Raw genomic sequence first — 21464 nt, 5'->3', positions numbered from 1 at the left:
ATATTATATTTTATTATAAGAAGTTCGTCTACTTATTTCTCACAAAAAGTATACCTCCACGCTCACTAATTAAACTAGCAGACAATCTCGCAAGAAAAGCAAAACGTTCAAGGTTAGAACCCTTACTCACAGAAACCTTTTCTTTGCTGCTTTCGGTGTAGTATCTTTACTTCCTGAAAAATGTCTTGTATAAATACTGGGTTTACTGTAATATACATTTACATTTTTAGAAACTGCCATTAATATACATTTTTAGAAACTTTGAGAAAAATGAAAAGTCATTAAAATCAAATAAATCACTTTTGAGAAAGACTGGATTGAAAACATCAATATAGATCTGTCTGAAGAATGAATTAGGGTGTTTATTATAATCTCTTTTCATCATTTCTCAATTTTCTCCATTCAATCCAACATGTTTTTATATTTTTAACTCACCTTTCTCAATTGTGATAAATTAGATATTAATACCTTAAGTGTTTTTGTATTAATAATAAATAAATAGATTTTTGAGAAGCATTATTAAGATATTTGAAATTTTATGAATTAGTATTACAATCATATACACAGTAACTTATAGGTTTTGATCCGTGCTTTTATGCCGAAGTCAGTTGAAAAACACTAAATTTCAGCAACGCTGTAATTTAGGATTTTCGTTCACCCCCCCCCCCCTTTATAGTTTGTCTATGGTAAGAACTACCCCGTCAACAAAGTCTGAGGGCCGTCTGCTGTTATGGAAACAAGAATTGCGCATTTCAGGGAGGGTAGTTTCTCTTCACTCTAGGGCTAATGCAGTAGACCAAAGAAAACGAGTCCTTTTCTCTCCCTAATCCGAGCCGAAACCTGTCCTAAACAATTACCCCACACCCCTACTTAAAATGGTCATACCTCATTACCATAGTCACCTCCACGGATCCAGGTGAATGGCCAGAGGAGTTCTTACTTTAGACAAACTATATGAAGACTTGCATTTTGGGGAAAAGAATTAAGCACAACAACACTGTCTAGCAGGCGATAGCAAGTGATTGAAAGAAAGAGACACAACCTCCTTCCATTTCTCTAGAGTGAAGCGCAAGCACATTGCCTGCAAATAACAATATAAATTTACCTTATTTGGCACATGCATGTGGCAGAGCAAAAAAATCCTCTAGTCCACCTTACAAGATATAGCTGCTAAGAAAACTTGACAGTTAAGGTCAAAGTTGTAAGTCTGATGCAAAATTTTGTTAATTATACTTAAAGATGGCCTAAAATTAATGCCTAAATAAAACTAAAATTAAATAATAACAGTATTTTTATAACTAAATAAAAAGATTAACTTGGTTTTAATGTTGAGGGTCTCAAGAATGCCATACAAAATTGTACCTCTAAGGGATTAAGAACCCATATATTTCAAATTTTGGTATATAAATCAATGTAAGTTAACACCTCAGAAATTCAGTACTGTTTATTCATTATTAAATTTTCAAAAAAATTTAAAAAAACAGTAGATCATTATTTAAAACTAATTATTTTTGCATGAAATTTTCTTAAATATCTGCAAAAACAGTAGTTGTGAGGAACACATAAAAAATTTACATACAAGAAATCTAAAAACATATTGTGAAATACACAAAAGTGAAAAATAAGATCTAGACGCATTCATAACCTTAAACTCTTGGCGAAACTTTTTTAAGACTGTGGTAACCCTATTTTGACAATTAAAAACTCTGAATCTGTGAAAGGAAAATGTATTTTTATTTGGAGAAAGTACCATTTTGTATATAATAGCTGCACTATTTATATATGCTATCTACCTATGAATCATGCAGCTTTCCACAATTAGAACATGATAATTAGATTAAAAATTATTCAGAATTACTTACTACATTTCAATTACTTGTGTTGATGTTATAATTTTTATTCAGATAGCTCTGAAATGTGCTGATTTATGCAACCCTTGCCGTCCATGGACAATAAGTCAAAGATGGAGCTATCAAGTATGTCAAGAATTTTATCGGCAAGGTACTTTCTTTTGTATAAAGTTGGTTATGTTTTCGAATATTTTTTTGTGAAAGGTATCAGTTAATTTCATAAATAAGTAACACTTTAAGACATTCATTCCGCTATAAGTTTACAGCAACACATTTTCTAAAGTTTCGTCATGCTTTAGTTACAGTACGGCTTCTTAATAGCTTTAAAGGTTTAGTTAATGATGTAAATTTGAGGAGCAAACACTCTATACATAGCCATAACCATACCAACACTAAATCTAAATATACTACTATAGCACTACAATTTAGTTTCTTTGTTTAGTTTCTGTGTTACTCCCATTCATTTCCCTTTTATTTAACTCTGTTAAATAGTTAATTCTACTATAAACAGAAAAAGGAAAATTTAGATAATATAATTTATTGAAAAACATTAAGTAACTGTAAGAAATAACATCCATTTAAATTCTTTTGTTACATTAAAAAAACTAATAGTGCATGTCAAAAATGCATAAATATGCATTATTTTCAGCATAAAAGCTAAATTTAAGGAAACAAAACAATAAGGAATTTCGACTATTTAAATGAAACCATAATTTACTTTGGGTGATAAGAAGATATGTTTTAAAAGGACATTCAAGAATTTTATAGATTTAAAATAAAAGTAATTACCAAACAAGTAAAATTGTAAGCTTCATAAATACAATTAAAAAATAAAGAAGGAAAACAACAATGTGTTCACTTTTTATTTAAACTATTTCATTTTGCATCCTTTATAATAAATAGATTTCAATAACAGAGTAAGTACAGTGAAACCTGCCAAGTTGAGCACCCCTGTAAGTTGGGCTCCTACATAAGTTGACCTCAATTATCAAGAACGGAATTTTTCCTATATAATATAAAGAAGCAAAACCTTTGTAACTTGACCACCTGTCTATCTTGTATGTTGACCACTGAAATAAGTCAATTTTGTCTAGGAGTATTATGAAATTCTATTCTAAAACCCTCATAAGTTGACCAGAAAAAGAAAAAAAATTCAGAAAATTTTCTGTCATTTTGGCAATGTATGTTAAAATTTCACTTGTTTGGTGAAATAGTGTAAAAAGCTTATCTAAACCCTTTTGTGAGTTGACCATGGGGGGAAACTGTAGGGGGTCAGCTTTTGACCATTTCTTTCATCCGTTCATTGAAAACAGGAGTGTTAGTTGAAAAGTTGCTCTTCCAGTTGCGATAGTGAGCATTTGAGTAAATGAATGCTCTGAAATATGCTTTGATCCTTTATTTATGGTCTTCGATCTTTAAGTGTAGTAAATAAATTTTAAAGTGTTCAAATAATTTTATTTTGTTAAAGTTTACAAATTACATGCTTTCTTGTTCTGATATTTTAAAAAATTATTTTTATTAAACACTTCACATGCATATCTTACGAAATAATTTTTTTTTTAAAAAAAATTTTTAAATATTAGAATTTTATGTATCAAATTGAAGTTTATTCAGGTTTAAACATATTTCTTAAGATATTCATTTGGATATTTTCTGAATGAAATTTTTAAGTAAAGTAAAAAAAAGAGAAAAAAATTTATATATAGCAACATGATGTAGGAAACGAAAAAGCAAACCATGACCCACCCCCTCTATAAGTTGACCACTTGTCTAAGTTGACCACTGAAACAATGCACCACAAGTGGTCAATTTACACAAGTTTTACTGTAATATTCTTTTAACTAAATAGTAAACTAGGGTGCGATTTTATTAAAAGGAACACAATTTAATGAATATTAAATAATATATTAATGTTAAATAATATTGCAATAACTAGTTAAAATAGGAACAAAATAGCTGATGTTTAATAAAAATTGATTGAATCAATCATTACCTTATTGAATCAATCATTACAAAAAATGTTATTTCACTTGTAATTAAATTTGTAAAAGAAATCAATTTGCATTATAAATAACTATCTTGCTTTGTATTGATTACATAGTTTTGATTGATTTTATAATAAAAATATACTTATAAATGAAAAATACTAATTTCATGACTACTTGGTTCACTATGGTTTTCAAAAGTCCGACTGAGAACTTTGAAGATTAAACATAAAAACTTCGCTAGTTGAAAAAAAAATAACAAGAAAATTTTTCATATAAAAAATTCTTAGTATCATTTGTTTATAATTAATATTTGTTATTTTTCATTTTGTATCAATAAAATATGAATTAGTTTGAATAGTTTAGGCATTTTAGATTAAAATTGTTAAATAATTTTAAAAATTTGTTCTACAAAATTGAATAATTCAATATTATGAGTTTTTTATACTGTACAGTCTATTGTTTGGAGTAATTTCATAAAATTATGGGATGTAGTTTAAATATACTCTTCATATCAGATAATTAAATTTATGAAAGCAAGATTTTCAAGGATTAAAATATCTCTCCAATATCCAATTAGAATACACCTGAGATATCCAGGCATCTTTTGGAAAACAATGTTATGTGTTGGATGTCTCTGGTATTCAAATATCTGTAGGATCACATGGTTGTGATCTCTGGATTTCTGATTGATATTCCATGGATATTCTGGTATCTTGGTGAATTCCGTTGGATTTGGGAATATCAAGTTTTTTTTTGTCTAAGTGATTTATCTCAGATATTTTAGGGATATTTGTGACTGTGTGGGACTAAAACCTCTCATGATCATCTCACTACCTTGGCAACATTTTCTGAAAAGATTTCAAATCTTTTTTAACCATAAGTCAGTATCTTTATGGCAATTATGTAAAAAGTAACCATGTTTGTATTTAATGAATTGTTAGTAAAATAATTTTTTTCACAACTTAGAAGGGTGCGTAGACAGATTTTTCAACAAAAAATAACACCTTTTCAAGCACTCAAAAAAAATTTTTTATCACTTTTCAAAAAAAAAAAATAAAAAAAAAAAAGATCTTAATTAAGATCTGTGCAGTACTAAAAATAATTTTTTTCTATCGTTTAAAGTTCTTAATTGATAAACATAAAATCAATAAAATTCTAAAATATTTTCAAAAACTTTACATAATCGTGATAAAATAACTAAGTTTCTGATAAATATTGCAGAGAAAATTGTGAAAATCATGCATCTTTTTGTAATTTAGAATGACTATCGATACGGCATTTAAAAGATAAAAAATTAAGCACTTATTACAAATCCCGAATAAAAAAGCGCTTTTAAGGGCTTTTAAAAAACATATATCAAAAATAAGTACCTTTAAGCACTTTTTAAAAATACTACGCACCATGTTAGGAAGATACATTTTGTCAATGAGTATTAATTACAAATGAAAAGTGAAAATTTTAGTTAATATTTATGAAATTGTTTTTATTCTAACTAACAGTTTGGGCCACCCTTACTCTATAAAGTTTCTGGATTGCTTATTACATCCTGAATTAGTGAAACCGGTGAATACCACTCCTCTTAAATTCATTTTCGTGTGTGGTAAGCGGTGATCTTCAAAAACTAACTTTTCCACTTCATTCATTAACCCTCTGCATGCGACCCTCGTGATTTAAGTGGGGTATCAATTTCGTCCCGACTACGGGTCACGTGAAAATCGGGGCGAAGAATTTTTCCCCTTTGTTTCAATACTGACCCCGTTATTTCCCTGTGACGGTTAAAAAAGCATCATTTGATGCTTATATTCGCTGCTAGATGGCACTAGAGGGTTCAGGAATTTTTCTCTTACTAGAATTTTCCCTGCATATTCGTAAGTTACATGCTTTTTGTTGTTCTGTCAAGCGATAAGCATTTGTAAAAGATATGGATTTGCAGAGTGTCAGCGACGTTATTTGTGGGAATAACAAATGAAAATATCTTGATTATGAAGATAGTGATTTGGATTTGGAGTATTCCCTAAATCTGGGCTTTTATTTTATTTTTTCGGCTTTATTGCAAAATTTCTGTAACATTTTTCGGGGCAAAATGTTTAAAAATTACATTCATCTGAAAACAAAAAATATTGCATGAATTTTTTCACTTATAAACTCTGCCTGCTGAAATAGCTGGTGACATATTATGCATTTTTTGAAAACAAAAAAGCTATTAAATCTAGAAATCCACAATTTTTCTGGAGCACAATGATTTCTGGGAGGGTTAAAAAAAACAGATTTTAAGTAAAAAATAATTTATCAAGCTTCTTGGTATTTAAGTTTCTTCGAATTTATAACATTACTTGTAGTCTCAATACTGCTGAGATCACATAAAAATAATTATGTGATATAAATAACAGCCAGTCATCACACCTATGAAATTTGGTTCTGTTAGATATTCTGAGCACATTTGAAATAACAATCTAGGAGCATAGTAAAGATGAACGGTTTTATTCAAGAATGTGGAATTGATAAGTTTTTTATCGTTGTTATAGGAGCTTATGAGAGGCAATTAAAGTTACCTCTTACTCCTACTTTTGATTGCAGTCGGACCAAAGTTGCAAAGATTCAAGCGGGTAAGTTAATTTTATCTTTGAAACTTCTGTTCTTTTTTATTGAAAAAAAATCTTACTGAAAAATTTTTCTTATCTGGATGGCTGTACTTATGTAGTCTAGAAATAACTTTTATGGACAAAATTTTTGAATTTTAATCTGGCTGATTTCTTAAACATTTCACTTTAAGTCCTTGACTAATATAAAAATAAGTCATTTATAATCAATTTTCAAAAAACTCTTATCTGCTTTGAAATTTTGATTTTTTTAAATTTTTGACAAATAACTTAACATTTTTGCTGAACGCAGCATCATTTTAAAACTCCTAGCCTCTTAAAAGTTTTTTCAAAGATACTTTATTTGAAAATATATCCTCATATTCATAATTTTTTCTGCTTTAAAGTTTTAAACTATGTAAAAAGGAAATTCTTTTTCTATTCATTTATAAGAGTTATATGCATAAATTTTTATAAGACAAAAAGTATAATCAGAATAGTGATTGCTGGAACAAGAAAGTATCTGAAAATTTTTAGAAACTTTATAGTTGGATAGTTTTATTATAGTTGGATAGTTTTATATTCAATGTGTAGTTTTTTTTTTTTATTTTTTTATTTTTTTACAAGAATTTTTTTCAACACTTAAAGATCATGCTTGTGTAATTAAATGGAAAAAAAATAAATAATAAGACATACTTGTGAAACATGAAAGTAGTATTCATCAAATAATAAAGAAGAAAGAAATGTTTTCTGTATGATATTTTTGAAAATAAGGATCATTTTCCACCTTTTCTGCATTTTTCAAATAAGTCGCTTAATGCAGTTCTTTGAAGGCTCTTTCGTAATAAGAAACGGTGCTTTTTTGCAAATAAAATAGTATTTTTATAACTGCTGTGAGTTTGCAACTGTTACTCATGTACTGTTAGGTCAAGTTTAGCCTATCTAAAGCCAGCTCTGTCTATGCTTATTTTGAAAATGACGCAAAATGTCAATATGGGGAAAAGCCATAGTTTTGAGCAAATGAAAAGCATTTGTGGTCGAATTGTTTAATATAAAAATTTTCAAAAATTGAGAATAAGGCAGTGATTTTGATAATTTTTATCTTGGTGGGAAAATGTTGCCAAATTGGCAATTTTTAAAAAAGTTTAATAACTTTTAAAATATTTAAGTAATTGGTTTGTTTTAAAGCAAAGATAATTCTTCAAGGCAAGATTATATATGTAGTTTAAAATCATCTCATTGCTTCCTGTGTAAGACATTGTAACTAAGACTTTTTTATTTTCCTTGGTGTCAGAGTTTTGAAAAACAGTGTTAAAAGTGAAAAAAAAACAAGATTTTAAAAATTGTGAGATCTGTGGAAACAAGCTGATAAAGAGATGGACAACAAAACCATGTAGAGCAAATCTGATGCGTCTAAAAGCGATTATTAAAATGCCCAATTTGAGATTTGTGTGTTGTAATTAAAAAAAGGGATGGAATAGCAGCATAATCATTTTGGAGCAACAAAAAATAATGTGCTTTGGAGCAAGAACTCTTTAGATTCAGAGAAGCATAGTGATGCGTCTAAAAGCGATTATTAAAATACCCAATTTGAGATTTGTGTGTTGTAATTAAAAAAAGGGATGGAATAGCAGCATAATCATTTTGGAGCAACAAAAAATAATGTGTTTTGGAGCAAGAACTCTTTAGATTCAGAGAAGCATAGTGCTTGTAAAATTAGAATATCATATTTAATAACACAACTAAGAATTACTTGAATAAACAAAGAATTGTTTTTTATAATTTATTTCTACAGGATTATATCATATTAAGATAAACATACATTTTAAATAATTATATAAGAGAAATATGACATTATTTGAAACTATAATTCCCATTTTAAATTAAACTTATTTACCGCCTCCAATAATAAAAAAGTACCATTATGGATAATATATAAAATCATCAAAGCAGAGTTAATTCTAAAATGGGATTGTGGGTGCACACCCCTGTTTATAATTTTTTTTTTTACTTTTTGTTCATTTCTACATGGTTTTATAAATAACCATATCTTTACAATGTTATTATAATACATAACTTTTGCATTTTGTAGCAAGCTGGTGCAGAAATTTTGTTTTCGAAATTTTAGAATGATTTAAGCAGCTGTTTCAACCTTGTATATATCTTATTAAAAATATTAGGATATTTCAAACCATGTAAAATTCAATGGCAAAATAACTACCGAAAAAACAATCGAAACAGAACATGAATATACAATTGATCTATCAGAAAAAACAATAGAATATTATTGTGTAACCAAGTGAATTCTTGAATACGCGATTTGAAACCCATGGATCGTAATAGTATATCATATTAGAAATCTCGGTTTCAAAAACTATAACAAAATCAATATTGATATTTATTGAAAAAGCAATTGAAAAACCACATGAATCTATGAGGGAATCGAGCATGTGAAAAAGTGATTATTGTTCTAACTTTACGTGTTGTAAAAACAGCGTGTGAAATGGAACAAAATTTTAAAAACAATGTGCAAAATAATGGTAATAACTTCTCAAAAAAAAATCATCAAAACCATTTTGAAAAAAAAATTTATTCCTCCCTCTTTTTAATTTTTTGAGTAAATCACTTAAAAGAAGGGGGAAAAAAGAGTGATATTTTAAAAACAATGAGGCTTGTAGCAACATCTTCCGCTTAAGAGATTGATCACAAAACCACATGGATTTATGACAAAAATTGATTATTCAAATGCACAATTTAAGATTTGCTAGTTATTAAATATTGTATAGATAATATCAGGTATAGATAATAAAGAATGAAGATTCACTCATCTAAAATGGTAACACAAATTCACAAATGAGCGAAACAAATAATTGAGAATATCATATTTCACATCTTCTTTACTTGATTAATAAATAGTATTTGTTAAAGTTACAATTATTAGTTCATATCATTAAACAATTTGTATTTTGCAGATTTCTTTCAATTTGTTGTATCACCTCTCTTTGAAACCTGGGACCACTTTTTACAGACACCATTTTCTAATATGCTTTTAGAAAATCTTAAACATAACTTTAATCAATGGCAGCAAAGAATATTGTTGCAACAATCAGCTACAGAGAGAAAAATCCCTGTCATCACAATAGAAACCCCCTCAGATGCCTCACCTGAAACTCAAGAATTCCCTAAACAACATCGCTCAAAAAGTGACAGTGGACTAATTCCTCCAAAAGTACATATGGAAACATACTCTAGTGAGGAACTTCATCCTAGTACTACTCTTTTATCTCTTTCAAGTATGACAAATACTGTTCAGTTAAGACAAGTCTATGCTGCCACTCAAGTTGAAAGTCATCTCATTTGTCCTACAGTCTTTCAACCATCTCCTACAGATCCTCTTGAATGTCCAAATGGCTGTTGCACACCAATTCTTCCTTCAAAACAACGCTCACATAACTTTAAACATTATTCCTCAAATCGTAGAGCTTCGGACTTCGGATTTCAAATTTATAGTAAACTTTGTACAACACAAGATAAAATTTCAAATAATGAATTGACATGGACAACTAAAATTCCTCCCAATGAAAACACTGCCAATAATCGTTTTTGCAATACTACAGATATCAATTTATTCAACTCATCCAAAATGTGTTCAGATACCTGTGATCATCCTTCTTGGTGTTGGCATATCAGTCGTAGCTTTTCAGAAGAAAGGTCCCATGACTTTGATTCTCCTTCAGTTCATAAAAGTAGACGTGGTTCTGCTCCAGTATCCAACGAAATTGCTTCAAGAGGTGGCTTAAAAGGGGGTTCTGAAACAGGGAGAAGATGGTCCTCTGAGATATCAGGTATTTTTATAACAATGAATATCTTTTTAAGCTCCATCTCAGTTTTTTAGCAAATAAATATTTTACTAAACATTATATGCCAAACTTAACTGATGAACTGAGATTTATGCTTCAAACATAAATCTAACAAACATATCTTTTTTTTTTCAATTCACAATCAAAATCTCAAGTGTAGTATTTTCTTAACTTCACCAAAAAGGTTTATTTTTTATAGCTTATCCCTTTGACACAAATGGGACACTGGTGTCCCTTTTATATATATTTTTTTCTGGTGCTCTAATTACAAGTAAAAGTATATTTTGGTATTTTTTAATTATAAAAAACACTCGAATAGATACTAAACAAATCTGTTAGATTATCAGAATTATATTTGTACAAAAATATGAAATCCTGAAAAAAGTAGTTTTAAAAAAAATTGTGTAAATTAAAGAAATTTCAATGATGAATAACTGTTTCTCTTATTTCAAAATTGAGAAATATTGTTTGGAAGTAAAAGATTTGTATTTAAAATATTTTACCTTTAACGCAGAAAAAGACACTAATGTTTCATGGTGCATTTAATAACCGCATCAGTTATTAAAATGCTAAATATTAAATTTTTCACTTATTTAACCTAAATTAATACAAAATAATGAAAAGGTGTGAAAAACATTTTTCATAAAAATTCTGTGTCACCAGGTCAAAGTTTACAATTAAGTAGTTCTAGAAAACTTTTAAAGTTGTTTTGGTTTAAGGGAACAACTGCATTTAAAAAGGGTATCCCAAAATCCATTTTTTACCGTTTTGAAAACTTAAATTTCTTTTTTATATGATTTTTTTATTTAATAAAATACGGTATAAAACCACTTTTTTGAATTACTACACCAAAACGAAATCATTCAGAATATCTGGGTCTTTTTTTGAATTTCTGGATCTCTAAAGACTAGCAATTATTAATTACAAAAAATTATGCTACAAGATAGTTTTTTTTTTTTTTTTTTTAGTCTTTTGAAAAAGATATAAAAAATAAAAAGTAAATTATTTTTTTTCTTTCATCTTCCTGCTTTTCTGATACCTAAATATTTATTTTGCTTCAATAAGCACACTAAAAGAAATGCTTAAACAATGAAAGCAATTGAAGAAAAGAAAACTTAAATGATGTGAATAAACTATGAATATTAATGAAGCTAAATATTAATAGTGTTTAAAAAGAACACCGTATAATTATCTATTAACAAAAATCTGTTGATAAAAATCTGCTCCTTGTTTTATTATCTTTTTTTTTTTTATTAAATAAGATTATTAATGGATTAATTTACTTTTGGAATCTGAAACTTTTTTTAATGTTATTTTTATTTGGTTATCAACCCAGCTAGTTCTTCACATCAATAATAATAAGAGAAAAGAAAAACAAGTGTCATTCATGATAGAGACATACAGTGGCAGTCAAAAGTATTCGTACAATGAATTTTGAAGTGCTCATGGCTTCATGGTATTTTATTAATTATACTACGTCATTAAACACAGATACCAGGCCTTGTATCCTTTATTTTTGAGCAATTTAATCAAAAGAAGTTTTCTTGTAAAACAATTACAGAAAAAAAATATAAAAAATAGAAATTAATTATCAAAACTTTTGTGTCAAAAGTATTCGTACACTTAAGAAATTTCCCTAAAATTATATAGTATATCACAGTTTAATACTTAGAAGGATACCCTTTCGCCTTAATTATTGCTTTCATTCGACTTGGCATTGAATCTACCAACTTCTTTGTAATATCTGGTGTAATTGATGCCCATTCTTCCAATATGGCGGTTTTCAGTTGATTTTTATTTTTTACTCCTCGATTTTTGATTTTGTCGTCTAAATTACTCCACAAATGCTCAATAGGATTCATGTCTGGTGATTGTGGAGGTGTGTTGAGTCTTTCGGGAGTGTTATATAATACCCAGAGCTTAGCATTATAAGCTGTATGCTTAGGGTCGTTGTCTTGTTGAAATATATAGTTAGTTTGAAGACCCATTTGTGAAGCGCTAGAATTTAAATTACTTTTTAGAATGTCAATGTACTTTTTGTGATCCATAATCCCATCAATGATGTGCAATTTACCCACTCCATGTGCGCTCATACATCCCCAAACTAGAATGTTACCACCGCCATGCTTTACTGTCGCACTCAAATTTTTTGGTTGTAGCTCTGTATTCTTTTTACGCCACACAATTTGTCTGCCATCAGATCCAAACACGTTAAACTTGCTCTCATCCGAGAATATAACCCTGTTCCAGAAATCAGGATTTTTATTAACATGCTGTTTGGCGAAAGACATTCGTTTCTTTCTATTAACTTCCGACACAAAAAACTTTTTTTGAGATACTCGACCATGGAATCCTGATTCGTTAAAAGTGCGGCGTATAGTACTTACCGAGATCGAAATTCTCTGTTTGAGGAGTTCTGCTTTTACTGCCGGGGCACTCAATTTTGGATTTTTCTTAATCAATCTTACGAGTAAGCGTCTGTGCTTAATGCTGAGAATTTTTGGGCGTCCACTTCGTGGAATATTTTCAACAGTATTGCGTTGGCAATGTCGATCTATAACACTCTGCACTGTAGATCGGGGTCTTCCAATAGCAATTGATATCTTTCTTAAAGAGTTACAGTTATTATGTAGTTTCATTATGAGTTTTCTTTCAGCGAGAGAAGTTTCTTTTCCCTTCCGAGCCATCTCAATTTAAAGCTGTATGATTGACAACAAAAAATGCGAGTTTCAAAGCTAGTACACATAAGAATGAAACAGATAAAGCGGTAAAAGTAAGAATAATATAAAATCTCGCCAAATATATTCCCACAAACGATATTTGGCGCACAAATTGTCTTAATTTTATTATTTTACAACTTGAAATGTGGATGTACGAATACTTTTGAAGCACGAGGTTTAGTGGTGAGATTCAAATTCTCACTCTATCGAGGAGCTCTTTATGACCAAAATTAAAAATTAAATAAACCTCTTAAAAATTCAAATCTTTCATGCAACAACTTGAAAAACATTAAGATTTTTTGAAAATTTCAATTAATTTTTACGCAATTTCAATTTTTATTCAATTTTGAAGTTAGTAATTTAAGTGTACGAATACTTTTGACTGCCACTGTATCTTTCAACATATTTTTGTGAATATATTCAGGGTGGCCATTCAAATCAGGTTTCAAATTTCCTTTTCTTTTCTTTAAACCAATATCTAAATTCAAATATTCACATAACTTTGTTTATTTTGAATTAGCATTATTATTTTAAGAGATATTCAGTATCCAAAAATGAATGTGACTAATGCAAAATTGTGGAATTTTCTGTTGCATACTAAACAGAGAAAAGCTAGATAAAATTCTTTACATTTTTTTTAATTATTTTTAGTTTTTTTTATTTGAAATCAAAATATTTAAAGAATTTCAATAAAGCCACGCAATTTTTTAGTTTAGAATAGTTGATTATTTTTTAGTTTTTTTACAACCAAAAAAAGTACCTGTAGAGTGCTGAAAAAAAAATTTATGTTTTCCTTCTAATAAATAAACATATACTATCAATAAATTTTTTATATTCTATATTAATCTATAATTTAACATGTTTTCCTTAAATTCCCTAGTTTTTTGGCAACTTTTTAGAGAAAAACAGTTTCAGAAATATCATTTCTGGAATGCAAAGCAACAATTATGATCTTTCGACATTGTGACTGACTGCACAATTAAAATTTTAAATATAAAATTGAATGTTATCAACATATAGTTGGCTCTTAAAAGAACCTTTTTTATAAATTAAAATATGTTTTAAAAGGTTAAAATGAAATCGAGAATATTAGTGTCAATGCAACAGTTGTAACGATTTGTCTGCAAACTTTATTAGCGATTGTAAGATGATGTGTGATTGGTTGGCTTATTGGAGAAAAAATAATTTAACAATTTCATTGGATGGAAATACGAAAACATTTAGAAAATGAGTGTGAAATAAAATCTATTATTATTAAATTATGACCAAATAATTTTTGGAGAACTTAATAAAATAAAAAGGAGAGTAAAACATTTCGTCAAAAAAAAATAACATTGGGATGAGCTTGAACAATAAACAGATTTGGCCCACATACAAGAAAACAACAACAAAAAATGCTTTCATAAAAAGGGCCAATTATCCGAACCCCTTCTTCCACCCCCACCTTTTATTAATTGCATAGTTTCCAAACGTTTAGCAACTGTGGGAGAGATTAACAGGGTTGTAATGGAGTAAGCTTTGATGCAAGTAGGGTATTGCTAAGTTGATGATATTTCAACTGTTTAGCTATAAATTTTCCTCTAAAAAAATTGGGTATAATTGATAGTAAAATTAAGAAAGTCGGAGAAAAAATTCCTCGATTTTTCCAGGTAGGTGGCCACCCTGCTATTTTACAATAAATTTCGAAGTAATACCAAAATTATTTTTACATAAAGCAGCTTCTGGTACAGTGTCATTTCTATAACTACTAAATCAAGTTTGCTTTATAATTATAATGCTATGCTAAATTAATACATATTGTTAAATGCAAAGCAAATTTTAAATTTTTTAAAGGTTCATCGACGACTAGAAGAAGTAGTTTTGGTTTACTTGAACCACTATTGTCTGTATCAAGGTTGGATCATACATTCACCAATCATGTGAGAACTATGAAATATTCACAAAGAAGAGGTTCTCTGCCAACAGATTTGTATCAACCACTTGAATCTAGTTATTTATTAGAACATAGCTCTAGCGATCTTCTAAGTGTACTTATTGGACCTTCCGGCGTGCTCAATACAATGCAGGGTATTGTTAGAACATTTTCTCCACAAGAATGCGCAAGAAGAAAGTCTGGTGGTTTAGAAATGTTAAGTGGGTTTTGGAAATCACGGACAAATGATGTAGGATTAGTTAATAAATTGACTTTGAGAAATCAATTACTTGATGCTCGGTCCTCTTATAGGACAGGTGGTGAAAATACTGATACAACTTTCAGTCAACGAAGAGGTTCTGTTCCTCTTACATTATTAGGTAAGTGAACAAGAACAAAATTAGTGCATGTAAATGTTGGAATCAATAAATATCTTTTCTTTGTACAAGCTTTATTTTATTCAATTGTAATTCATTCTTCATAGCTTCATTAAATGTGATTTATACTATATTTTTTACTAAAAGGTGCATTTTGTTCAACTGACAGATTGCTACTGGATACAGTCAAATAATAAACTGGAGAAATGCCATTTAGTTTTACCTTTTGATTAAAAGAAACTCATCATTTTAAACGGTTTTACTAATATTACTTAATTTGGCATGGTTAACAACATATAAAAATTATCATATTAAATCATCCCATTTCCGAAATGATTTAAAAAATATAGACATATTTATTAAGAGAAAACTTTTAATAAAACTTTTTTTACATAATACTATGGGTTTCTTCAATGCTTATTTTTATTATATTGAATAATGTGTTAAAAACAGAATACCATTTTCCTTTGCTAAAAAACGAACCAATAGATGGCGCCACGAGATTTAGAACTCTCTAAGAACAACAATTTTTTAGTTAGTTTGATTATGTTACTGTCGTTGGAGAGATCATGTTTTTTTTTTTGTAGTGTTTAGTGCTGTTAATATACATATGTTAACCATTTCGTAGGAGTACTTTTATTGAGTTTGTGGTCACTGATTTGATTTGTTTAGGTACGTACCGACCCGGGTAGAAGAACAAGGTAAGAAACCCTTTTGTTGATACCTGTTCTATTGAAGTAGATAAAGAAATAAGTTATCTTTTTTAACATGGCATCCCAGCCGGCACTATCGGTTCGTATTTTAATAAAATAAGAACTATTATTATAAATTGAAAATAATGGAACTGAAAATACTGTGGATAATAATAGCTCTAAAATGGCCACAAACATTGAGCTCCTTAAAAAGAAACGTACTACGTTAAGAACATCAATTACTAAGCTAATTTCAAATATAGAATCAGAAATTCAAAAAAAACGAAATAACTGATGAAGAAACCGAAATTGATCTAATTATTGAACAATTAAATGATAAATTTGAGTCTCTCAAAACAGTTGATTCTGAATTAGAAAATCTGTTTAAACCAGATGATTTAGATAAAGAATTAGAAACTGCAGAAGAATATCGTGAAAAGATAGTAACATGGAGATTTAAAGCTAATAAATATTCGCGTAATTTGAATCAAAAGAAAAATATTCGGGAACCTCTCAATTTTCCCCAACATATAGCTCCTACTACTAATCGCGAAGTGGAAGTAGAAACGAAACCAAAAATGCTGAATATTAAATTACCGAAGATAGTAATCCCGAAATTTTCGGGAAATATAAGTGATTGGCTCACTTTCTGGAACTCTTTCAAAACATCGATACATAAGAACAAATCGTTAGATGATGTCAGTAAATTTAACTATTTAAAAGCTCATCTATGTGGAACAGCTTTAGAAACGATAGAAGGTTTTGCTATTTCCTCAGAAAATTATGTTAAAGCCATTGATTTGCTAGAACAGCGCTTCGGAAGAAAAGAAACATTGATAAACAACCACATGAGTCAATTATTAGAAATTACCCATTTAAAGCGTTCTGGTGATGTAAAAAATTTTCGGCAATTGTTTGATAAAATACAAATCCATAAAAGAAGTTTAGAATCGTTAGGTATTTCATCAGATACTTTTAGTACTTTATTATCCCCCGTAATACTTAAGTCAATCCCAAACGATTTAATATTTGAATTTAATAAAGAATTCGGAGAAAAATATTCTTTAACTGATTTGATTAATTTTTTGAATAAGCAGTTGATAGCTAAAGAAAAGACTGATATAATGAGAGTGAAAGAAAAACAAAATTCGTCGCCGAATCCGAATATTAATGAAGGTAGTTGGCGTCACCACAAAAGGGGGGAGCGAGAAGTGAAATATGATCGCGAAAGAAATCCTACTGCCAATGAATTATTTGTTTATGATTCTACTACTAAAGCAAGGTCGTGTCCGTTTTGCGGTGAGTTAAATTGTTCTGGTTTAAATTGTGAATATGGAAAAAGTTTATCTTTAGATAAAAGAAAATCGATTTTATTAAAAAAGGGCATTTGTTTTAGATGTCTTGGGAAAAATCACATGAGCTCAATGTGCAGGGCAAAGGTTAAATGCTCTCATTGCAATAAAAGACACGTTGAAATTATGTGTTTTCAGGATAATAAATATTCAAAAAATGAAAATAAAGAAATAATAGAAAATACTACACTTTCGAATAATAACTGTTTGCGGGAAGTTTATCTTCAAACTTTAATAGTATACATTAAAGAAAATAATTTGAAACAGTTAATAAGGGTAATAATCGATCAAGGTAGTCAGAGATCGTACATCACAAAATTTGTAACGGGAAAAATGTCTTTAAAAGGGTTCGGGAAAGAATCCGTGAATCATGGATTATTCGGTGGAATTGAACATACTGAAATGCATCAAAAATATTGTCTAAACTTATCAAATGTTGATGGAAGCTATAATTGTGAGTTAGAGGTTTTAGATGAGAAAAAAAATTTGTGCTTCCTTACCCAAAATGAATGATGCATATTGTTTAAACGAATTAAAAGATCTGGATATTTATATTAGTGATACGATGATTAATGATAGGTCCTGTTTATATGAAAGACATTCTGGCGAGATTCATTTGCTCATTGGAGCTGACTACGCTGGAAAGATATTGACGGGAAAAGTAAAACACCTTAAGGGAGGTTTGGTTGCTGTACACACTTTGTTAGGGTGGACAGTAATGGGTAAATCTAAGGTAGAGGGAACATCTACAACTAGCTCAATGTTAGTATTGTCATTGCATGTAAATAATGCAAAAATTGAAGATCTCTGGAATTTAGATACATTGGGTATTAAAGATGGCAGTGAAGAACGCTCTAAAACACAGACCCAAGAACTTGCTTTGAAACATTTCAGAGAAACGGTTAGTAGAGACAGTACGGGCAGATATACGGTTAATTTACCCTGATTAGATGGTCATCCTCCTTTACCCGATAATAAAGAGTTGACTTATAAAAGACTAAGATACACAGTTAAATCCCTTAAATCAGCGAATCGGTTAAATGGTTATCAAGAGGTTTTTAACCAATGGGAAAAGGAAGGTATAATAGAGCAAGTTAATGAGGGTAATGATTATTCTAAAAGCTTTGGAATACATTATTTGTCACATAGAACAATTTTTAAACATAATTCAACCACTAAAGAACGTCCTGTTTTTGACGGATCAGCTAAAACCAAAAACTCCGTATCAATAAATGAAGGAAATGAACTCATAGAAAAGGGCCCAAATCTCATAGAAATTATCCCAGCTGTATTAAATAGGTTTAGATGGGGAAAGATCGTAGTAATATCGGATGTCAAACAGGCATTTTTACAAATATCTCTTAACGAATCTGATAAGGATTGCTTACGATTCATGTGGTTGAAAGACGGAGATCCTCAAAAGATAATTACATATAGACATTGTAGAGTAGTATTCGGAATATCATGTAGCCCCTTCTTACTTGCGGCTGTTCTGAATCATGTATTAGATCAGGTAGAAGAGCCATTGAAAAGTCTTGCAGTGAAGATCAAAGACTCTATGTATGTTGATAATTGCATTGCAAGTGTAGACTCAGTTTCAGAATTGGAACATTTTAGATCTGAATCTCAGAGAATTCTGAAAGCTGCTAAATTTGATTTACGTGGCTGGGAAAATAACAACCTACTTGAGATGAACGAATTAGTGCAATATAATTCCAACTGTGAAAAGGAAGTGTTAATATTAGGCCTAAAATGGGACAAACAAAATGACACTTTATCCTGTCAGTTGGTTAAAGAAGAAAACAATAGTGAACCAGTTACCAAGAGAAAACTCCTATCTATGGCACACCAGCTGTTCGGTCCTATAGGGTTCACTTGTCCTATAACGTTGGTCCCGAAACTTCTTCTACAAGAATGCTGGAAGATTAGAATTTCTTGGGATTCAAAATTGTCCGAAGAAATAATTAAAAGATTCGAAAAATGGAAAGAAGAATTAAAAGAATTGAGCAACTTCAAAATTCCTCGTAGACTTTCAAGCTTAAATCTTTCTAAATCAAGCTTAACACTTCACACCTTTTGTGACGCTTCCATGGTGGCATATGCGACTTGCCTCTTTTTGAGGGCGGAAAGGGATGGAAAAGTTATTTGCCAACTTATTCAAGCAAGATCTAGAGTTGCCCCATTGAAAAAAGTGTCGATACCAAGATTAGAATTACTTGCATGTAACATTGGAGCTAGATTGGCTGATACAGTAAAAAGGGATTTAAGATTGGAAGATATTAAAACATTTTTTTGGAGCGACTCCATGAACGCACTTTATTGGATAAGGAAAGAAGGCCCTTGGACGATTTTCGTATCCAATCGAGTTGACGAAATTCGACGACTTTCGGAAGCTAGTGACTGGAAATTTGTTCCGGGTACCCAAAATCCAGCGGATTTGGCTTCAAGAGGTTGCACAGTTAAAACCCTATTGAAGAGACAATGGCACGAAGGAACATCTTGGCTTAAAGAATCAAGAGAAAACTGGCCTAATTTTGATCTAGCTCCTGATGAAAAAATAGTGTATGCCGAGAAGAAGAAAATCATTGTATCATCTTTAAATATGAAAGATGACGAATTTTACAACAACATATCATCCTACAAGAAAATAATCAGAATTACAGGCTGGATATATAGATTTTTTGAAAATTCCAGAGCAAGCAGTAAGAAAACAGGAAAATTATCTGTAGAAGAGCTTATTAAAGCTGAACTCAAAATCTTGAAAAGGGTTCAAAAAGACTCATTCCAAGAGGCGGAAAATTTAAGAGTTTGAAGCTCCTGTCGATATTTACAGACGCTAATGGACTTGTGATCATTATGCGAGAAGACAATGAAAACTTTAAAGTTCCAATTATTTTACCATCTGATCATCATGTTGTTAGGAGCCTTATTTTACACAAACACCAAGAACTTGGACATCCTGGAGTACAATCTTTAATGGTAGCTCTGAGAGAAGATTATTGGATATTAAAAGCTAGAAGAACTGTAAAAAGGGTACTGAAAACCTGCATAACTTGTCAACGATTTAATGTGAAAAGACCTGATATACCAGAAGGAATACTCCCGGAGGACAGAGTAAAAAACGCCTCAATTTTTGAAGTTATAGGAGTGGATGTTGCTGGACCGTTGCTTACGAAGGACAACAAGAAAGTGTGGATCGCAATTTTCACCTGTGCGATTTATAGAGCAGTACATTTAGAACTATTAACATCACTTTCAACAGATAATTTCATACTTGCCCTAAGAAGATTTATCGCACGCAGAGGACGTCCGTCAATTATCTACTCCGAAAATGGGACTAATTTTATTGGAACTAACAACTCTGAAGAATATCAACCTAGAAAGACTAAAGACAACCTTTTCTCCAATTTTATGGAGATTCCTACCTCCGACTGCTCCATGGTGGGGAGGATTTTTTGAGAGGTTAATAGGACTTTTGAAAAAAGAATTTTGAGGAAGGCAGTGCCGTAACTTCACCCTTCGGGGCCCTGGGGCTCAAATTTTTGCAGGGGCCCTTTTCTAAAACTTTGTGTACTCCATCTCTAATCGTCATTTTAGCTACTTATGTATCATGTTGATTAATATCTTTATGAAAATAAGTCACTTGTTCACGTAGAAATGGGATTACAAAATATTGCAAGTTGTAAATTTAACACTAGAATGTAAAATGTTATATTTAAAAAAATTAATTTTTAATTACAAAACACAAATAAGACATCTAAAAATAATTACAAAACACATACTAAATACAGATTTTAAATGTATTTAATGGTTCTAGTTTGGTAGATAGATTTATACACTTAAGTTTGTTGATTATACATCAGTTTGCATTAAAATAAATGTCTAGAATAAAGATTTCATATTTAAAATTTTAGATTAGTTTCAGTTTTTGAAAAATATTTAAAGTAAATTGTAAAATAGATTTCATAGTAATAAAATTTTTTAAAAAAGGTGAAAATAAAAAAAAAATTTATAAAATAAAAAAAAAGTCATAAAATTTATATTTTAGAATTATTAGTACAAAATATAAATCCATCCATAATTTGAAACACAGTCCACTAAATTTGCTAATCTATTATTAATTAATAAAAAGTA

At 29.7% G+C, this 21464-nt stretch overlaps 1 protein-coding gene across 6 annotated transcripts in view; it reads left to right on the top strand.

Moving 5' to 3' along the window:
- LOC107440566 (uncharacterized) overlaps positions 1-15354 on the top strand; it is a 122110-nt gene extending 106756 nt beyond the window's left edge. For all 6 annotated transcript variants that reach the window (XM_087155003.1, XM_016053531.4, XM_087155006.1 and 3 more), the window contains 4 exons: positions 1905-2001; positions 6364-6444; positions 9390-10262; positions 14831-15354. In XM_087155003.1, coding sequence (XP_087011129.1) covers positions 1905-2001; positions 6364-6444; positions 9390-10262; positions 14831-15297 — 1518 coding nt within the window. In that variant the 3' untranslated portion in view covers positions 15298-15354. The remainder of the gene's footprint in view (positions 1-1904; positions 2002-6363; positions 6445-9389; positions 10263-14830) is intronic.
- The last annotated feature ends 6110 nt before the right edge of the window (positions 15355-21464 follow it).

Source organism: Parasteatoda tepidariorum, chromosome 11, assembly GCF_982258835.1.
Source record: "Parasteatoda tepidariorum strain Cologne lab strain chromosome 11, Ptep-v5.0, whole genome shotgun sequence".
Classification (NCBI taxonomy): Eukaryota; Metazoa; Arthropoda; class Arachnida; order Araneae; family Theridiidae; genus Parasteatoda; species Parasteatoda tepidariorum.
The sequence above is the reverse complement of the archived record's forward strand: the minus strand, read 5'-3'. Positions and strand labels throughout refer to the sequence as shown.